Below are 22,677 nucleotides of genomic sequence, written 5' to 3'. Positions count from 1 at the left end.
GTAGCCATACCTAAGGTAGACTAATTTTGATTGGCTGAAGAAATCAGCCATTAATATCCCCAAATCCCGTATTAAATACCATATCTAAAAGTAAAATTGATCATTGTTGCTCACAGTCGATATGATAATGTAATTTTAATCTAAATTGTAGAACGCATTATGATAAATTTTATTTGATTCATATGATAAAGCCACTATACTTTGGTTCATTCAGAATTGTGCGAACCAATCAAAATGATTAAATCATTTGGGCTGTACTTTGGCCGTGCGGAAGGAAATCTTCCCGCTGTTCGGTCGGGCGGTGTTTTTACTTTAGACGTGAATAGTTATTTAGATTCAGATATTTCAGTCAGCACACTGACAAATTGCCATCGGTTTCATACTAAATGAATTGATACGACAGACTTTAAAGTATAGAAAACTAGATCTCAACTCGTTTTAGTGACAAAATACGACAAAGAATGATTTTGAAATATTTTTGCTTCATGTAATGTAAACACTGATGCAAATATGACATGTGCGTGAATGATTGACTGGGTTGTGAGACGAGAGGAAGATTTTGCAATAGAAATAATACCGGCAAAGGGCTCAAATATCTTCCTCTGACGCTTCAACCAGAAAGCCCCTGAGATATTTAAAATCTTAAATATATGCCCTAGTTCTTTGAAGTTCAATTTGTCCGGATTAAACCTTCAAAATGGATTTGATCACCATTTTAGAAAAGACAGTTTCGCCGGGTGAGTAATATTTCAATTCAATTTCAACAAGATCATGAAAGATCGTTGATCGTTTTCATGTTTTTGACATGTGTATTAACTATTATCTTCCCGACTGAAATGTTTGGAATAAACAATTAACTATTTCTACATTTTTGTATGTACAACTCAACTCACAATCAGCTGAAACTGAAATTTATACTTCTAGTGAAACCATGTTGTTATTTGTGTAGTGAAATTGTACATGCAATCATGCCGGCCCATTGTTGATACAATTTTTACATGTAAAGTTAATTTCTGAACTTCCGTGGTCCGAGCTGTGCGCCAAGCGTCTACGAGCATACACACAGAAAAATAAGCAATCACGCTGATTGGCTGATCAACGCACTAGACAACAAGTCGTTTGACCCATTGGTAGTGTTCGGCGTGTTACCGCGCGCCGTAGTAGGCGACCTTGTCACTTTTACGCGATCGCAATTCACCAGCGCGTACCCCGACCACGGAAGTTTATAAAAAACAACTTTAATATAATTTAATATGCATGTATGTATGTATGTATCATTATCATCATCAAGTAAAATGTGTTTTAAGTGTTTTCCAAGGTTCCTTTGCTTAAGTTTGACGGCGTTAACCATCGCATATACATGCGCGATGTCAAGCGTGTGCATTGGACCTTGTGCAAAATTAAATAATACGCACTGGACGACGGCTACGCTTAATTTGTAATTGTAAAAGGAAATCTGAATAACATTGATTTACATGTTTATATCAATCATGATATGCACTGTTCATGCAGTGCTATAGCCAAAATAACAAATTCTTGATCTTGAGAGGATGTACCTTCTGTGTCAGCGTGCTTTTCATAGAATAACACAATCAAGCGATGACCTGCATGACGAACCTTGACCTTGCCTAGCAAGCGACTGTGTGATTGGTCAATTCTCAAAAGCTGTGTTTGCGCCGCAAGCGCCAGTCTTTGCATAGTACACAAATAACTGCGTACCCAAGTTGGCTCTCATGATCGAGAATTAAATATTTTGGCTATAGTAGAAGTACATGATGTGTACTCCATCTGGGTGTTTCCACAGTAATGAGACCCCCCTAGGTTTTATTGCCCTAGGGTTAATTTTTGTTCCTTATTTATTTTCATAGTTAGGCATGTTCACAAAATTTTCAAGTAGGATATTTCACATCGAAATTATTTTGTTTAAAAAGGTGATTATTTAACTTAAAAAATGAGGGGTCAACCATGTCTGTAGGTCAAAAATTAGCGAAGTTATGGGCAAATGTCTGTTTTTAAAAAACTGCACTTTTCTGCGACCATCATTGACAATGCCTTACAATGACTTACTGTACAAAAAAAGCATGTAATGCATCATTTTTCACCACGGCGATCCATTTTACACAAAGGCGATTTTATTTTATGAAATCTAACTTTCACTGCATGCTGACTTCTATATCAAGGATAAAGTACCGGCACTTTTTAGACTACGTCGTCAAGTTTCTGGTGTCCAAATTTCAAATTTGTGTATTTCCCTATGGGGATTACACAGTTAAGCCATTGACTTTGAGCTGCTGTGGTCCAAACTTTTTGGATTGAATGTCGCCCTCTATAATAAGGAATGTGAACATGTCTATCATAGTTTAATTTAGGCCATTGTTAATCTTTATAAGGAGATAGCGAGCAAAAATTCAATGCCCTACATGTACCTACAGTGTTCGAAATAAAGAAAATATAGAGGTTGTCCCGAGGACAACTAAAGCATGAATTCTGCTTGTCCTCAAAACATTTTGGTTGTCCCCAAAATTAATATATATCATGTTTTTGAGTGCAAAGAATCCATAGTGGTTGTCCAGGGGATAAGTACATAGCTCAATAAGTCAATATGGTTGTCCCCAAGAGGATAAGTGCTTATTTCGAACACTGCCTAGCTACATTTTGATAATTTTGTCCACATAAACCCTATGGGGAAAAATAACGGTTGTAACACAATAACGGTTGTAACATGTGACTTTTGAGGCACAACAGATAAAAGGTTGTATTTTGAAAAGTTGACCCTGTATGGTCTGTGCTATGGTTTTCCTAGGTTAACATTATTGATTCCTTCAATACAAACCAAGTGTACGTACTCTGTGATCCATATCAGGGTTAGGATGTGGGCAGAGGATGTTTAAAGACATTCCCACAACCCAATGGGGTTTCTGACCTTGTATGTCTGGCTTTTGTACACATATGGTAACAGTTGATCATGCCTTGCATTGGAATTGTGTGCAAATATCTGGTGTTTTCATCCTATTATTTAACATTCATAACATCGAGACTTAGGAATAAAATTAATGCAGTGGGACAATATGAATGTTTCCTGTAAGAAAATCAAATATCAGTCCTAAGTCTCAACTATTAGCTCGTTGGCTGCAGTTTTAAAATGACCATTTTGTGTGTGTGGCAATGGGGACTTTGCCTTTAAAATTAGGTTATATTGATCAAATTTCCCAATCATAGTGCATTGTAGGAATGCCTTTAAGCCTCCTCTGGGATGTGGGTACAAAGTCATAAGGCTAATGGAACTCGATTGTTAGTTTCCTATTGACCGCCCGCATCACATTTTCAATTTGACCAAAACTTTCATTATTTTCATTAAAAAGTCAATTATCTGAACATTGAAATGGAAATAATCAAAATTGAAACTCTCAAAATGTCTGACATCCCCTGCTGATCATAATCAGCACTTTTTCTTAGCTGTAGGGGTAGAGGATGTAGTAAATAATGTAAATTTAAGGATTACCTCATCATGTTTAGTGATTACAAAAATTTCTTTTCATTTTTATGAAAACAAATTCAAATCTTTTCTCAATCTGTTGCAAAATGCCTGTAAAGATGATCTAAGCATTAATACCGGTTTTGAGATAGTCTTTCATCAACAATATATACTTTGGTACTGGTGGTGGGGTACCTAAGTCTGGAGAAAGCTGTTCATAAAATCACTGATTTTGTTGACATAATGGATAATGAAAAGAGACCGAATAATGAATAATGAAATAGCGACCTCGTCCTTTTTGTCAAACATCCAATCGGAAACTAATAATCGAGTTCCATTGGCCTAAGGTTGCAATGTCGTCAATGTTACAACCGTTAAAATGTTACAACCGTTACAACATTAAATGTTATGAAACATTAACAATGAATGATATTTCATCGTTTTATCCAGGTTCGTTATAATAAGAGGAACTATGACAATCATTATAAGACAAAACCTTACTGTGATTACCAAAGACCATACATAGTCAATTTTTCAACGCTCAGTCTTTTATTCATTTTTCGTCCTCTTGTGCGTCAAGAACTGTCAATACAACAAATATGTTACAACCGTTACTAATTTTCCCCATAGGGTTTACATGGACAAATTTTTCAAAATTGAGGTAGGATATTGAATTTTTGCTCGCTATCTCCTTACTCATGAAGATTAACAATGGCCATAATTAAAATCTGAAAGTAAATAGGAAAAAATTATTAGGGCAAAATAACCAAAAGGGGTCTCATTACTGTGGAAACACCCATCTACATGTAGATGGGTCAGTCCATATGATATCAAGGAGGTCCCCCACCTGACCCCCTCAGATTTGCTTTATATTTTAGTCATATGTTGTACCTGTAAAATATTAAAAACCTGCAAATTTGAGGTCTGTAGCTCTTACGGATTTTCTGTGGTAGCCATTTAAAGTTGGCGTATGGGGGTCTAAATTTGGACTCGAAAGTTGCCCTTTAAATAAATGTCATCTTTGGGAGTCTGTGACTTCTTTACAAAAAGAGAGAGAGGTCTGAAACCTTGTATACACACTAACTGCATGCCTAATTTGTCAAAAAGTAAAAAAAAAAAAATTGGTAATTAGCGTTGTGTCACGGGGTCATTAAATATGCAAGAAAAATGTAATGTTTTGTAAACTGGCAAGTTTAGCCCCCTAAATTCACATTTTTGTCAGATTAATTATTTTTTGTTGTCACTGATGCTAAATATAGGTTAAATACAATACATATCCAAAAAATTGAGGTCACAACTCATTTACATTTCGAACAGCGCCATCACGAAGATGAAATTTATTGCAAATTTAACATTTTCAGGGGGTCCAAAGTCGATGTGGTCCACCTTCAAAATTTATAAAACATTTTTTTATATGACTACTAGTCTTAAATTACAACTTTGCAAAGTCCCAGTAATTGTCTAGGTTGACTTCATATAAAGCGACAAGCCCAAAGTTGACCATTTTCTTATGATTGCATGTACTGCAAATGTGCGAATTTGGAAGTCTTAAAGTCAAATTGGCTAACATTGAAAATAAAATGGAAATTAAAGTAAATAGGGCCAATAACTACGCATCTAGTCATTTGTTTTCAATATTGTGGCCATTTTGACTTTTAAACCTTCCGAATTCGGCACCTTTGCAGTACATACAATCATAAGAAAATGGTCAACTTTGGGCTTGTCGTTTTATATGAAGTCAACCTATAAAATTACTGGGATTGAGCAAAGTTGTACTTTAAGACTAGTAGTCATATAAAAGTGATGTTTTATGAATTTTGAAGGTTGACCACATTGACTTTGGGCCCCTGAAAATGTTGAATTTGCAACTTAAATTTCATCTTTTGAGGGCGCTGTTCGAAATGTAAATAAATTGTCACCTCTATGTCTTATATATGCATTGTATTTGTCCTATATATCGCATCAGTAACAAAAAAAAACAATTATTCTGACAAAAATGTAAATTTAGGGGCTAAACTTGCCAGTATACAAAACATTACATTTTTTTTTTTGCATATTTAATGACCCGTGACACAACGCACAATTACAGACATTTTTTTTTATTACTTTTGACAAATTGGGCATGCAATTAGTGTGTATACAAGGTTTCAGACCTCTCTTTTTTTATTAGGAAGGTACAGGCTCCCAAAGATGAAATTTATTCAAAGGGCAACTTTTTGGTCCAAAGTTATATTCCCTACTCCAACTTTAAATGGCTGCCACAGAAAATCTGTATATTGAAAATAAAATGGAAATAAAAGTAAATAGGGCCAATAACTACGCATCTAATCATTTATTTTCAATATTGTGGCCAATTTGACTTTTAAGCCTTCCAAATTCGGCACATTTGCAGTACATGCAATCATAAGAAAATGGTCAACTTTGGGGTTATCGTTTTATATGAAGTCAACCTAGACAATTACTGGGACTTTGCAAAGTTGTAATTTAAGACTAGTAGTCATATAAAAAAAATGTTTTATAAATTTTGAAGGTGGACCACATCGACTTTGGACCCCCTGAAAATGTTGAATTTGCAATAAATGTCATCTTCGTGAGGGTGCTGTTCGAAATGTAAATGAGTTGTGACCTCCATTTTTTGGATATGTATTGTATTTAACCTATATTTAGCATCAGTGACAACATAAAATAATTAATATGACAAAAATGTGAATTTAGGGGGCTAAACTTGCCAGTTTACAAAACATTACATTTTTCTTGCATATTTAATGACCCCGTGACACAACGCAATTACCGATTTTTTTTTTTTTTTTGACAAATTGGGCATGCAGTTAGTGTGTATACAAGGTTTTAGATCTCTCTCTCTCTTGTAAAGAAGTCACAGACTCCCAAAGGAGTTATGTACGTCATCCACCAGTGGAGCTCCTGCGCCCCTCCGCAGAACTTCCGGTAGTGGATGTTCTGCGCTCGGGGGCGCAGAACATCCACTATCGGAGTTGATCGCCTTATATGTAACGGTGGATCATTGCTGCGCTTCGGGCGCAGAACATCCACTGTCGGAGTTACTGCGCCGGAAGTAAAATAATAGATTTTCGTATTATAATAACGGTGGATCATTTCTGCGCTCGGGCGCAGAACATCCACTGTCGGAGTTCATGCGCCCGGGCGCAGTCCCTTATATGTAACGGTGGATCATTGCTGCGCTCGGCGCAGAGAATCCACTATCGGAGTTGCTGCGCTTCGGAAGTAAAATAATAGATTTTCGTATTATAATAACGGTGGATCATTTTCTGCGCTCGGGCGCAGACCATCCACTGTCGGAGTTCATGCGCCCGGGCGCAGTCCCTTATATGTAACGGTGGATCATTGCTGCGCTCGGGCGCAGAACATCCACTGTTGGAGTAACTGCGCTCGGAAGCAATATAAGCTAATATAATACATTTTCTTATTATAATAGGCCTACTGGTGGATCATTTCTGCTCTCGGGGGGCGCAGAACATCCACTGTCGGAGTTGATGCGCTCGGAAGCAAAATAATACATTTTCTTATTAGGCCTATATTAATAAATATACATGCGTATAATAACTAGTATTAGGCCTATTATAACTCCAAATTGAAAGCAAAATAATACATTTTCTTATTGAAATTACGGCGGATCATTGCTGCGCTCGGGCGCAGAAAATCCACTGTCGAGCTTCTGCGCCGGAAGTCAAATAAATTATTTTCTTATTTTATTAATAAAATATAATTATGCATGCGTATAATAACTAAACTCCGAGAAGTTTATTGCTATTAGTATAACCGAATTGACAGCAAAATAATAGATTTTCTTATTATAATAACGGTGGATCATTGCTGCGCTCGAGGCAGAGAATCCACTGTCGGAGTTGATGCGAGTGGAAGCAAAATAATACATTTTCTTATCAGGCCTATATTAATAAATATGCATGCGTATAATAACTAGTATTAGGCCTTTTATAATAGGCATGTGTATAATAACTATAACTCCAAATTAACAGCAAAATAATGCATTTTATTATTGAAATTACGGCGGATCATTGCTGCGCTAATAACGCCGATAAATTGTTTGAATTGCATATCACCAGGTTCTAAGTTTATTGCAATACGGAAGTCTTATTCTGGCCGTATCCATGTTATTTAAACTAAATGGCAAAAGAAACAAGCGGACAAGCGTCATGTAAACATTAATTAATTAATTAATTAATTAATTAATTAATTAATTAATTAATTAATTAATTAATTAATATTAATTTATTAATTAAAAATGTATTTATTTATTTTATTATTTATTTATTTAACGAGCGATGCGTTCAAAACAACAACATACATAATTATATACAAAAAAAGGAATAAAACACAATTAAATGTAGAATGCACAATTATGTCACAAAAACAATTAAAGGAGGATTTCGTGATCCTAGCATCCTCTTTTATGAAATTTTTCAATAGATATCCACGAAAGTAGGTTATTCCCAAAATTTAAGTTGATTCGAGTTTGCGTTTGTGATTTCCTTATTCGTGTATATATCGTAGGCCTTGGTGTAGCCTAGATACGGCGACATGAAACCACGTTTATCGGTTCCTTTAATCTATAACCACAAAATGACGGCGCATAATTATCCTCATTGATATTGTTCTGAATGTTTTGTGTGCCGTGGATTTAAATTTGACATTGATCTTCGGTTATTGCTAATTTTTGGACCCCCTCCGCTTGTTTGGGAATCCAATGGATTACACCTACTTATCTGTTGACTAACAAAGGCCGAATTGCAAGTGGTCATGTGTCAATCAGAATTATATTTGAATAGGAATTATCTGAGATAGCAATTACGGTTACATGAAAAGTACCGACAAGGAAACGTGAACGGAAAAAAAAGGGAAAGACAAAAAAGACAAAAGAAAAAAAGAATGAAGATGAAAGAAAACAGAAAATAAAGGTAAAATGAGAGAAAAACCCATATTATATTATATTAGACTCTAGACTCTTTTTTTTTTACTTCCGAGCTTAGTTACTCAACAGTGGATATTCTGCGCCGGCGCAGCAATGATCCACCGTTATTATAATAAGAAAATCTATTATTTTGCTTCCGAGCGCATCAACTCCGACAGTGGATGTTCTGCGTCCGCGCAGCAATGATCCACCGTTATTATAAAAAGAAAATCTATTATTTTGCTGTCAATTCGGTTATACTAATAGCAATACACTTCTCGGAGTTTAGTTATTATACGCATGCATATTATATTTTATTAACATAATAAGAAAATAGCGTTTATGATTTCCTTATTCGTCTATATATCGTAGGCCTTGGTGTAGCCTAGTTACCGGCGACATGAAACCACGTTTATCGGTTCCTTTAATCTCTAACCACAAAAGGACGGCGCATAATTATCCTCTGCCGTGGATTTAAAATTGACATTGATCTTCGCTTATGCTAATTTTTGGACCCCCTCCGCTTGTTTGGGAATCCAATGGATTACACCTACTTATCTGTTGACTAACAAAGGCGAATTGCAAATGGTCATGTGTCAATCAGAATTATATTTGAATAGGAATTATCTGAAATAGCATTTGCGGTTACATGAAAAGTACCGACAAGGAAACCTGAGCGGCAAAAAAAAAAAAAGAAAAAAAAGACAAAAGAATGTATATAGATGAAAGAAAACAGAAAAAAAAAGAAAAAAAAAAAAAAAAAACCAAAGCAAAACTAAAAAACATTATATTATATTAGACTCTAGACTCTTTTTTTTTTTACTTCCGAGCGAAGTTACTCCAACAGTGGATGTTCTGCGCCCGGCGCAGCAATGATCCACCGTTATTATAATAAGAAAATCTATTATTTTGATTATTTTTTTATTAATATAATAAGAAAATATTAGTTATTATACGCATGCATATTGTATTTTATTAAGAAAATAAGAAAATAATTTATTTGACTTCCGGCGCAGAAGCTCCGACAGTGGATTTTCTGCCGAGCGCAACAATGATCCGCCGTAATTTCAATAAGAAAATGCATTATTTTGCTGTCAATTTGGAGTTATATAGTTATTATAATAGGCCTAATACTAGTTATTATACGCATGGATATTTATTAATATAGGCCTAATAAGAAAATCTATTATTTTACTTCCGGCGCAGATTACTCCCAGGCGGCATAGGACACGCATAACACGACGTCTGAGGCTGGCGAAGATACAGGGCTGACAGCCCCATTCACAATACTACGGTTAGCGATTATAAATGGACAATTAACATACTACTTGCAGTGGGGTACTTTGCAGAACCCCAACGGTTTTAGAGTAAGATAATTTTGCTTTGACACCACATAACAAATTTAGAATTGTTTGTGAAGATTTCATGATTATGTGTTAATCCAATGGCGACGTCAAAAAATAGCGATATCGCATCCACCATCATCTGTTACTCCGACAGTGGATGTTCTGCGCCCCCGAGCGCAGAAATGATCCACCGTTACATATAAGGGACTGCGCCCGGGCGCATCAACTCCGATAGTCCCCTCTCAGAAGTGAGAGGGACATACACAAGCGCACGATACTTACCTCCCACGACCTGATCTATGCACAAAACGAAGTTTGGGACCACAAGAAACCCCTGTACCACAGAAAAGGTTTTGGCACCCCGAAGAACGGGGATGACAACGCCCAGGTGTTGGTGTCGCCCAACACTAACGAGATATCGCCCTCACCAACACACGTTTCTTGCGACCCTCTCGTGTGAGAACGTATGACTTTCTTGAGGGTGGAACGAGAAAAGCGCGGGAAGGGCTCAGGTCGTGGGAGGTAAGTATCGTGGGCTTGGGTATGTCCCTCTCACTTCTGAGAGGGGAATACACCGCGCACCCTCTACTTACCTCCCACGACCTGATCTATGCACAGAATACCACTGAGAGCAAGGAGGTGGAAGAAAGTCGTGAGAGGTAAGGAGGGCACAGAGTGCAAACTCCGCTCAACCACAACAAAAACCACCCAACCCAAGACTCACCTAACGTCCTCGATCCGATCCCTGGCGGCCTGCAAGCAGTGCTGAAGTACCTACAGCTGAATGACTTGCGAGGGGCGTCCTTGAGGTAGGTCGACTGGAAGGTGGTGGGGCTCTTCCAGCCTGCTGCGTCGAGCACACCTCCCTCAGGGACACCCCAGAGTGGAAAGCCCAAGATGCTGCTTGGGATCGAATGTCGTGACACCTGACCTGTGACTGTGACTGTGTCTGAGGACCCGTCATCCGTTCGTGATGTTTTTGGTGGGCATAGCGGATGGCGGAGGCAACCCAGTGGCTGATAGTGCTCCTAGCGGCCGGCCTAAATGGCCTGGCCGATGTAATGAAAAAGCTGCCTGATGTCCCCCTGATCTTCTCGATGCGCTTTAGAAATGCGATCTAAGGGCCCTAACGGGACATGACGGTTTCTCCGCCTGTCCTGCGACCAGGACCAGATCAGGGCGGAACGCCGGGGTAGGGGTATATGGCGTGGTCTGGGTCTGGGCCAAGAAACCGGTCCTAGGCAGGATGGAGACACCGCGGGAGGTAAAGGGTAAATGGTGCTCGTCGATCGACAGAGCATGAATATCAGAACAACGCCGACCGCAGGCCACTGCCACTAAGAACACTGTCTTTAGTGTCAGGTCCTGCAGCGAGAGGTCCTCCATGGGCTCGAAGGATTCGGCTAGATATCGCAACACCAGCGGGAGGTCCCACTCCGGAACCAGGGAGCGGACTGGGGGCCTCTCCGAGAACATGCCCTTAATGAGGGCGGAGAGGGCTGGACTAGAGGAGACAGTCATGCCTCCCCAAAGCCATGATGGACCGCTGCTATGGCCGTCCCTGTACGCTTGGGCAGTCCGAGGCATTCAGCCGCCGTGGAAAACTTCTGTAAGGACGTCCGCGACTTCGCCTAGAGGGGCAAAATGGGTGTCGATTTCTCGATGGGCACACCACCTGTAGAACCGGCGAAGTCGCGAATCGTAAGTCTGTCGAGTCGACTGTCGCCTTGCCTTTGCAGCGGCGCGACAGCCGACTCAGAAAATCCCGCCGCCTGGTAGGACTGGCGGAAATCGTAAACAGTCAGATGGAGGTTGTTGATCACTCCCATCTGAACCTGCTGGCGTGTGGAACGGACAGAAGATTCCCACGGCGAGGAAGGCTGACTGGCTCCCCACTAGGAGGTCCAGGAGGCGGGAACCACCACTGCTTGGGCCAGAGAGGAGCGACTAGAAGGAGAATACAGCCTGGAGGCGGGCTACCTTCTCCAGCACCCGAGGGATCAGAGCAATGGGAGGGAAGGCGTGGCCGAATCGCCCTCCCAGCTCTCCCGCATGGCGGCTCTGCCTATCGCCTGGGGGTCTTGGCCCCAGGGAAGTAGGTCGGAAGTTGGTGGTTCCGATGAGGCGCGAACAGGTCGACATGCGGGCGATCTAACCTCTGGAAGATGGAACGGCAGACTGCTGGATGAAGATGCCACTCTACTGGCGCTCCCCTCTGGGCCAGGCGCGTGGATGACTGAAGCCCCCCTCGGGACAGTGAATCGGCCAGGGTGTTGTCTACCCCGGCCAGATGCTCCGCACGGAGGGAAATATCCCTCCGTAGAGCACCACAGGAGGAGGGACACCGTCTCCTTGCAAAGGCTGGGACTTCTGGTGCCCCCCGCCCTGTTGATGTAGGACACAACTGTCATGCTGTCGCATCTGACCAGGATGAACAGGCCGTGAATCCGTGAGACCCAACTGGCGGAGGCGAGGAAAATGGCCCACAGCTCGAGGAGATTGATGTGTCTCCGAGCTTGAATCCTCGACCAACGCCCGGAGAGCCTGGCGCCCTGAAAGTGGGCTCCCCACCCTGACTTGGATGCATCCGTGGTAGGGCGTGGGAAGGGCGGGGTTTCGGGAATGGAACGCCTATCTGAACACTCGGCTGACCTATCCACCAGGAGAGGCAGGGGAGGAGATGCCGCGGGACCGGAATCCTGAGGCTCAAAGGATGGCGCCACGCTCGATACCGTCCGAGGAAGTACAACTGTATCTTCCTCGTGCGTAGCCGGCAGCCTGGAACCAGATCTATGAGGCTGGCCATCAGCCCTAGAAGCGAAGCCACGACCGAGCCTGGACCGATGCTGCTTGCCTGATCTGCAGAGCGCAGAGCGAGCGTCGGCGATCCTCGAGTCTATAGGAGAAACCCGGCCCCTGGCGAAGTCTATAGTCGCCCCTAGGAACTGAGGCGACTGAGATGGGGAGAAAAAGAGACTTCTGGTGGTTTATGATAAACCCCAGGGACTCTACCAGCCTGCACACCCCTGAACATCCTGGGCGCAGACACTGCGGAGAGGGGCTACCAACAACCAGTCGTCTAGGTAGGCGAAGATCGTGATCCCCTTCCTCCGGAGAAACTCTGCCACCGACTTGACCAGTCGAGTGAATGTCCGGGGGCCGTGGAGAGGTCAAAGGAGAGGACCCGGAACTGAAAGGCGGTACCGTCGAACACGAAGCGAAGCCATTTCTGGTCTGACTCGCAGATTGGTACGTGGAGGTATGCATCTTTCAGATCTAGGGTGACTCCCCACCAGCCTGGCTGAAGGACAGATAACACCGCCATAGCGTCTCCATCCGGAAGCGTGGGGCCTTGATGTAGGCATTCAGGGGCTTCAAGTTGAGGATTGGGCGCCACTCCCAGATTTCTTTGTGGTAAGGAAGAGCGTGGAGTAATGGCCTGTCTGGAAGGCCCTGGGGAGAGGTGTGATGGCTCTCTTTGTTAGGAGAGCTTCGATCTCCCCCACCAAGGCCTCCCTCTGTAAGGGATCCAGCGGTGGCGGGGTGTCTCGAACCCCCCGGAACCGAGGAGGGCGGGAGGTGAACTCGATCTGGTAGCCTAGAGACACTGTCTCTAGGACCCATCGGTCTGAGGTCACCCCCCGCCAAGCCCTGGCAAATGCCAGGAGACGACCACCCACGGGGAGCGGGCGGTCGGGTCCCGGAAGGAGTCAGAACCGGCGTCCCGACCGCGTCCGCCATAGGCGGGCGGTCGTTACGACCGGCACCGTCCTCTTGCCTCGCCCTCCCTTGCGACTGCGATTGCGGTTGTGATTCCGCCTGCCGCCTCTTGCACCTCACACGGGGCCAGAGGGGGCATGGGTGGCTGGCGGAAATAACGGTTGCAAGAGGGAAGGATACTGCTGCTGCTGCTGCTGAAATTGCTGAGCAACCAGCTGCTGCTGCTGGGGCACCTGGATATAGGTCGGGTTGGCTGTCTGACCTTTGGACCGAAACCGCTTGGGCGCTGATGTGGCGGTGCCTTTGGTTGGCTGGCCTCCTTAGCCGCCTTCCGTCTGATACGTTCATCTTCGGTCAGCCTGGGAAAGGCCCGCCCGAATAGATCAGTACCAAGCGGAGCAGACCTCAACTCTCTTTTGTCCGAGAAGTTGGCGCCTGGGCGACCAAGGCTCGGCGCGCCAGGACAGACCGAGTTGAAATCCGAGCGAAATGCTCCGCTGAGAGATGATTGAGGTCAGCCAGCACATGTACCGCCCTCAGTGTCGCCTCAGGAGGACCTTTCCTTGTCCAGCAAGCTCCGTGCTAGATGAGCGCTGACGAGCTGTTGGACATTGGAAATGCGGAGCCCGTCTCTGGCGAGAGACTCCAGGGACCGTAGCTCCTCATCCGGGCTTTATCCCAGGGAGGCACCTTGTGGGGCGCCTTTGGTCCAGCCTGCCTGGGGCTCCCTCAACTCCTGAGGGAGGGAGCTCTCCGGCGACACTTGGTCCCCTTATCCCGCTCCATCTGGCGATAGGCCGCCTCCGGACAGAGGGGGGTTTCTAAGAACGCCACATCCTCTGTAACGTGGGGAACGCCCGTGCCAGCCACGGGAGGCGGTCTACCTCACCCTTATCCTGTACGGCCGTGGTGAGTGCCTTGATGTCACGCGATAAGGGGATGAAGGGCATTGACTTGGGGGGCTTAGCTGGCTTTGCCGCATATCCTAAGTCGGAAGCCAGTTGCGGAGGTGTCTCGAACTCCAGTCGCATCTTAGCGTCCGATAGGGCGGCTGCGAAAAAGGGAGCCGAGACCTTAGGAGTAAGGAGCCTCTCCGCAACTGGTGGTCCTCCTCGGAGCCTTGAGTCGGTGCTGGGAATGAATAAGGGTCCCCCAGCCTCGACACTGATCATAACTCCACTGGTACCGTCCAGGTGGAGCCGGTCGGCTGAGGAACCCCTCCCCACCGAGATCGCTCCTGATTGGGGCCACGCTCTGGACCGAGGCGGCCCGACCGCTCTGCGGTCGAATGTAAGGAGAAACCTTGAGTTTCTGCAGCGAGCGTCCGAGCCAGCTAAGCTCGGGGAAGGTGTGGAATCTGAGCCTGTGAGCCTGACGGAAGGAAGGACTGGGTCATACTCACTGGCGGAGGAAGCGACGAGGGGCCTGGGACCAAGCGCGAGAGAGAGTAGGATCGACCCTGTTGGTCGGCCACGGTGAACGTGTCTGGCCAAAGTGCTTGGCTCTGCAAGGAATACCGACCGAAGAGGGTTGTTGGGAAGCTCCGAGGGAGACCGAGAAAGGCGCTGAATGACTGACGGGGTCGGGGTGAACCCCCACGGGGATATCAGAGCCCTCTCTGTCAGCCCTGGGGAGTCGAAAAATCCGAAAAGACTCTACCTCCGTCTGACTCTGAGAGCCATCTGAAAGCTCATCATAGCTAGCCTCTATGCTAATCGCATCGGACTGCGGATCCGGACCTGTTGAAGGCAAACCTGGACCCACTGGTCGGGTTACCGTCGAGGGCACCTGACCGGGCCCTTTGCCTAACAAACCAATGAGTTGGTTCATGCGGTCCTAACGCCGACGGGTCCGAAAGTGATGAGATGGCGTTGACAGTGCCTCAGCCTGAGATGCGAGCATTGACTGCTCTGGGATCTCGGATGCTCAACCATCGAGGGAGCAGCTAGGGCAGAGGAGGGATCGAAACACGCTCTGGCCAGGGGCGGCGTAAAGGGATCCGGCGGTTGACCGGTGGACCATGGCTGCCGTCGGGGTCGCTCTACCGTCCTGGGCGGTCGGGAAGCCCTCCGACGTTCGAGCCGTGGAACCACTGAGGTCGACCGCACGCGGGGAGGACGCCTGAGCAGCGCCTACGCCCGGGGCACTCAACCCGACCGCAACTGGTGCCGTCGAGGTGGCGCTTCGGGCGCGAAGCCAGCCCATTGCTCAGAGGATGCGGGGCCGCATACCCACCTCGGCACTCGACCCGGACGCCGTGGCGCTCAGGGAGCCGCCGTGAGGTCTGAGCCTCCTAGCATAAGGGCGGGCGGAGCCAAAAGGCTTGAGGGCTGCCCGACCGAGGGACAGATAGAGAGATTGACTCGCTCATACCTGGTCTCCTGGAGCTAGAGGACCCAGGGGACGGAGGACAAACTCCCTGGCTGGCGGGGGCTAGGGACACTTTCTTCGCCGAGCCAGACGCCTCGGGCGAAGAAGAGCGGCGTTTGCGGTTCCTGTCCCTAAGCCCCTCCACCTTACGTTGGTGAGACTTCTGTAGTTTCACCTTATGGGCCAGGGACCTAGCCCAGGCCTCCTTGGACCAGTCACGGTCAATGGTGCACGGTTGGTCCGGTGAGCACGACCTACAAAGCAGGCATGCCTCATGCGCATCGTCTTTCCCAAGGAATGCCTTGCACGCAACACACTGCCGAGGTTTGCTTCTGGTCCCCAACGCCTTGGAGGAGTACTCTCTTTAGACATTTTGATAACTACCTGTAATGGAGAAAGGGTAAGAAAACATGTAAACTCCCTCTCGTCTCCGAAGGGACTGGAGGGAGGGACCCCCGGCGGAAGAGGAGGGGGATAAGCAAGAGTGTCAACCTGTAAGGGGACACAGACTCCCCCAAGAGAAGAACCCCCTCCTCTACCGCCAGAGAACCCAAAACATGAAAAGGCGCCACGGGATCCAAAAAGGGAACACGAGATCCCCTACTACTGAGAGGTGCGCATGGGAACAGTTTTGACATAGGCCCCGCACTATTAAGCGAAAAACCGCGAATTTTAAGCTTACCACATGTGCGAGGGAAAATGAATCAAAACACCGACTCAAAAAGCCAAAGTAGCCGGGACAGAAGGGAGATCGCCAAGAAAAAATCCCGGCGACCTCCCAGTGGAATTACCAGGGGGAGCAGTGAAAACCTATGAATATTTTACTTGGGCGGTCTCACTTGCCACAGAGACTACGAGAAACTAGCAAGAAAAAAACATCACAAATGGAAAAAAATCTTGCTAAAGTTACAGAAAATATCACCGAAGTGATTACTGATACTTGCGTAACCGTTACTCGGAAATAAGCCTCACGCTGCTACGATATTTCTCAACAGAAATTGGAGCTCTTCGTAAACACGTCCTTGTTGGTGCAAGAAAGCGAATTGGTGAGGGCGATATCTCGTTAGTGTTGGGCGACACCAACACCTGGGCGTTATCATCCCGTTCTTCCGGGGTGCCAAAACCTTTTCTGTGGTACAGGGGTTTCTTGTGGTCCCAAACTTCGTTTTGTGCATAGATCAGGTCGTGGGAGGTAAGTAGAGGGTGCGCAGTGTATTGGATGTTCTGCGCCCGAGCGCAGAAATGATCCACCATTATTATAATAAGAAAATATATTATTTGCTGTCAATTCGGTTATACTAATAGCAATAAACTTCTCGGAGTTAAATTATTATACGCATGCATATTATTTTTTATTAATATAATAAGAAAATATTAGTTATTATACGCATGCATATTGTATTATAATAGGCCTAATAAGAAAATGTATTATTTTGCTTCCGATCGCATCAACTCCGACAGTGGATGTTCTGCGCCCGGCGCAGAAAATGATCCACCGTTATTATAATCTGAAAATCTATTATTTTACTTCCGAGCGCAACATTATATTATATTAGACTCTAGACTCTTTTTTTTTTACTTCCGAGCGCAGTTACTCCAACAGTGGATGTTCTGCGCCCGAGCGCAGCAATGATCCACCGTTATTATAATAAGAAAATCTATTATTTTGATTATTTTTTATTAATATAATAAGAAAATATTAGTTATTATACGCATGCATATTGTATTTTATTAATAAAATAAGAAAATAATTTATTTGACTTCCGGCGCAGAAGCTCCGACAGTGGATTTTCTGCGCCGAGCGCAACAATGATCCGCCGTAATTTCAATAAGAAAATGCATTATTTTGCTGTCAATTTGGAGTTATATAGTTATTATAATAGGCCTAATACTAGTTATTATACGCATGGATATTTATTAATATAGGCCTAATAAGAAAATCTATTATTTTACTTCCGAGCGCAGTAACTCCGACAGTGGATGTTCTGCGCCCGCGCGCGGAAATGATCCACCGTTACATATAAGGGACTGCGCCCGGGCGCATCAACTCCGATAGTGGATGTTCTGCGCCCGAGCCGACGACTGCTCCGACATTCTTACAATCACAAAATATATTATTTGCTGTCAATTCGGTTATACTAATAGCAATAAACTTCTCGGAGTTTAGTTATTATACGCATGCATATTATTTTTTATTAATATAATAAGAAAATATTAGTTATTATACGCATGCATATTGTATTATAATAGGCCTAATAAGAAAATGTATTATTTTGCTTCCGAGCGCATCAACTCCGACAGTGGATGTTCTGCGCCCGAGCGCAGAAATGATCCACCGTTATTATAATACGAAAATCTATTATTTTACTTCGGCGCAGTAACTCCGACAGTGGATGTTCTGCGCCCGGCGCAACAATGATCCACCGTTACATATAAGGGACTGCGCCCGGGCGCATCAACTCCGATAGTGGATGTTCTGCGCCGAGCGCAGAAATGATCCACCGTTATTATAATCTGAAAATCTATTATTTTGCTTCCGGCGCAGCAACTCCGGTAGTGGATTCTCTGCGCCTGACGCAGAACATCCACTACCGGAAGTTCTGCGGAGGGGCGCAGGAGCTCCACTGGTGGATGACGTACATACATGCCCAAAGATGACATTTATTTAAAGAGCAACTTTTGAGTCCAAATTTAGACCCCCATACGCCAACTTTAAATGGCTACCACAGAAAATCCGTAAGAGCTACAGACCTCAAATTTGCAGGTTTTAATATTTTTACAGGTACAACATATGACTAAAATATAAAGCAAATCTGAGGGGGTCAGGTGGGGACCTCCTTGATATCATATGGACTAACCCAGATGTATGAGAGGGTGAGGCAAACCTATACCTGATCTCATGTACCAACTTGTGTATTGGTACATGATTCGGCGAGTATATATCAACAATAGTGATGTAATATTGTATGTTCTTGTATTAAAGGTCCCCTGAAGATGAAAACATTCTGTCTAGATAAAACTTTTCCAAATATTAAGTTTTTTCTTAATATCTCAAAAACAGTTTTGATGGAGTTGGGCCCTTCTTCCACTCAGGTATTCAATTGTACTCGTGCTCCTACTCATACCTAATTACTCGTGACTTTCGTACTCATGCATCAATACTGTACTTCGTACTCATGCCTAAGTACTCGTACTCAGTACTCATGCTTTATAATTTTGCTGTACTACGTACTCATGGCCAAGTACTAGTACTCGTACTCATGGCCAAGGTACTCGTACTCAGAAAAAGTACTCACACTACAAGTCTGATTCCAAGCACTTCGATCCACCAGTTGTGACCATGTGGTCGGATTCATGAATATTTAATGAGCAGCTTGATACTGGCGTCATTAGCACTTTCGTTATGCATGCGTGATATCAATCTGAGTTGACCAGGAGCTACCATTTTGGTCAACTGAACTCGACTTCGTCGTTCTTTTGGTTGACATAAATCAAACAAAATTTTCAATAACGGGTAACAGTAGGATCTTTCAATTTTTTATTTAAATGAAGATACTTGAAGTTTTGAGGAATGACAAAATTGTTTTTGGAAACTTAGATGTTTGTTCAACTGATGATGTAGGATCGCAAGGTGAGTGAATTTGTGAAGAGATTTCCTTGTTTGAGTGATAGTAGGATACAGGCTAAAAATAGTACTTTGACCTGCTCTGACGACTGAATTACACGGGTTTCGTATCTGCTTACCAGGCAGCAATACTGTGTATTACTGTATGGAACCAGACATAGGCTCTAGCATGCAATACCTAGTATTGCAGAGTGGTAAAGCAAGCCTCTCGCAAGTGCAAAGTAATTTTTTACTCCGTTCAAAACGTGACACATACACCAAATACAGCCCCCAAAATGGTTTACTTTTAGCAGTCCTCAACTCCGAAACAGCTTAGTCATAGTTAAAAATGCGATCCCCAACCCTTTGCTTACCTTGGACGAATTTGTAGCAGTCTCCGTGCAGTGCGTGTCGAAGAATGCCCGGTACAAACATAGAAATTATGGCCATATTGCTTCAGTCCCGTTAATGAATATTTCTTCCGTACTCATGTGGGGCTGGGTGGGAGTCGCGATGATAGTCTGCTACACAACCAGATTGTGTCAGTCTGACGCTCATCGATCATAACAAACCCATGATAGCCACATACAGTCTGGCCTGAGACTAATTTTAGGCCTATGTAATGAAATTATCAGTTTCACTTCACCCGCCCACATCACCTTTTTAATTTAACCAAAACTTTCATTATTTTCATAAAAAAAGTCAATTATCTGAAAATTGAGATGGAAATAATCAAAATTGAAACTCTCAAAATGTCTGACATCCCCTGCTGATCATAATCAGCATTTTTCTTTCACCTAAATGTTAAATGTAAATGTCGAGAACCGCGCAGGTCGAGAACCGCAAAATTCTAGTTTATTTTATGAAGTTACATGTTGTTTTGAGGAATAACACAGGAAGTTTTGAGTTTTATTTCAACTGGTTATAGTACGGTTACTATTGGTAAGACAATGTCTAATGTTTTTATCGCATTTTTTGCAGTTTATATCATATGTTAGTATTAGGTTGGTTTTGGGGCGGATATCTGGCGCTTTTAACATGATTTTTTGGTAGAGATATCTGGCGCTTTTAACATGATTTTTTAACATAAAAATATAGTTGCGTTAGTCAACTTTTGGTTTTCAATAGTCGTAGTCACGACTACTAGTAATAGTCATGACTAACGACTATTGGAGACTTAGTCGCCCAAGCCTAAAAGTTACCCAGAATAGGGCCTACTGATTTGTAGCTTCATACCCCTTTCTGTTACAAAATTATGAGGAAATAAAAACAAAACTTTTCAATGATGCAACTAGCGCTGGTATCGGCAAGCATTTTCATTGTCGACAATCGATAAAATTAAAAAAGCCAACGTCGACAATTGTCGACAATCAGGCCTAATTAATGTCCCAAAAATCCGCCCCATGGCAAATTATGACGATCAAGGTTCAAAATTTGGCAACCTACAGAGTGCACATTTATACAGTCAACACGCTGCATGGACTATGAAAACGATACATACTGGCAACGCTATAGTCATGGTATAGTTGCTTAAATATTATTTGCATAAAAACATAAATAAACAAATACTCAACCAAGTAAACACACAAAATAAATGTTGTCATCCCAAGTGTGCACACGGCACGCTAAGAACAACCTTGACATTTGGCCAATCACAATCGTTATTCAGCCAAGCCCCCCTGACGTCACATGGCGGCCGTTCCAAAAATAAACCACGATGGCTGAAGCCAAATCAACATCGACGAAAATGGGACAGGGAAAGCATGGAAAGGGGTCACAATTTTGCTGGATTTGACCATTTTAGATGCTATATTATGAACTATCCTTTGATATTTGGCTCAAAATATGCTAAGGTGTCATATTATAGCCATATATTTTGACATCTTTTTTTTTAAAGAATAATTATAGAAATGGAATATTTGCTAGTTTAGTGGCAAGTTTAGGTAGTAAAGACATAGCATACACAATTTAAGTAAAATCCTTTCACTCTAAATAATAAAAAAATAAAAAATAGCTGTAAAAATGCCTATTTTACACTTTTATTTGTAACATGCCAAGAGACGCCTTTTTTCAACAGCTTTTAATTTTTTTTATGGATCCTTATAGAAATTCATGTGACCTGTTTCCCAAAATGGTGCAGTAAACCAATCAAAAAAAACACGAAAGAGGCATTATGAATTATAAGTTAACAGATCAAAAAAAGGATTTAAAAGTTTGCCTCGCGTATGTTACTATTGTCTGTCAAACTTTTGATTGATTTTGAAGTCCCTCAGTTTTTTATAAACAAAGACTTGAAGCATAAACTAAAGGGTAAATCTATTGTAAATAACTTCATTTCTCCATATTATAATCAATTTGTAAGTGGCTGCCATCTTTTTTGAACATATAACAATTTTAAAATTTTTCTTGAAATGTCTGTCAAATAGTAACATACGCAAGACGGTGCTGTAATTCCTGCTAAACTAGGGTGATACAGCTAATTATGCTACATGACATAGCATTTAGCTCCACCTAGCTTTGTGGCACTATCACTTTGTGAGGAGAAGCTTTTTGATGACACAATCCATTGTTAAGTGTTGTCTGTCAAACATTTGTACGCATAAGTAACATACGCAAAGATTTGTATGTGTCTGTCAAAAGTAACATACATAATACGTTTAAAAAATTAAAAATCACTTGATGTTCACATTATGATGATAGTTTAGAGTTTATAAAAGTGTTTTAAAACATGTGATTTATAAACTGCATGTGATCTTTATTCAATTTCCCATCTTGAACTACTGTTTTTGCCAAATTTTTATTCTGTATGTTACATTTGACAGACATCTTATGTATGTTATGGCTTGACAGACACACATATTTTATCTATAACAATTTATCCTCCTTATTGTAATATTTGGACACATTTTTTTCCACAATCAGTTGCTGTAGGTCCTACACCTAAATAACCACAAAATACCTTATGTAATACTTTATAAATTTTTATTTGATTGCAGAAAATCATCAAAATTGTGTCTGTCAAATATAACGTCATAAGGGCTAGAAAATTAAATTTGTGAAGTAAATGGTCTATAACTTATCTTTCTTTTAGTGTATTATGAACGATATATGTGCATACTATAATTTAAACCTGGTTGGAGACCAAAAGAAAAGAGCTGGAAAAATAATTGTGTGTTACACTTTTATGACACCTTAGCTTATTTTGAGCCATTTA

At 42.9% G+C, this 22,677-nt stretch overlaps 1 protein-coding gene across 2 annotated transcripts in view; it reads left to right on the top strand.

Moving 5' to 3' along the window:
- The first annotated feature begins 451 nt into the window (after window positions 1–451).
- Window positions 452–22,677, top strand: part of LOC140152742 (importin subunit beta-1-like) — a 67,370-nt gene continuing 45,144 nt past the window's right edge. Inside the window, exon 1 of one of the 2 annotated variants that reach the window (XM_072175222.1) lies at window positions 452–737. In XM_072175222.1, coding sequence (XP_072031323.1) covers window positions 698–737 — 40 coding nt within the window. In that variant the 5' untranslated portion in view covers window positions 452–697. The remainder of the gene's footprint in view (window positions 738–22,677) is intronic. The other variant, XM_072175221.1, reaches the window with a different exon arrangement.

The sequence above is a fragment of the Amphiura filiformis genome, chromosome 5 (assembly GCF_039555335.1).
Source record: "Amphiura filiformis chromosome 5, Afil_fr2py, whole genome shotgun sequence".
Classification (NCBI taxonomy): domain Eukaryota; kingdom Metazoa; phylum Echinodermata; class Ophiuroidea; order Amphilepidida; family Amphiuridae; genus Amphiura; species Amphiura filiformis.
The sequence above is the reverse complement of the archived record's forward strand: the minus strand, read 5'-3'. Positions and strand labels throughout refer to the sequence as shown.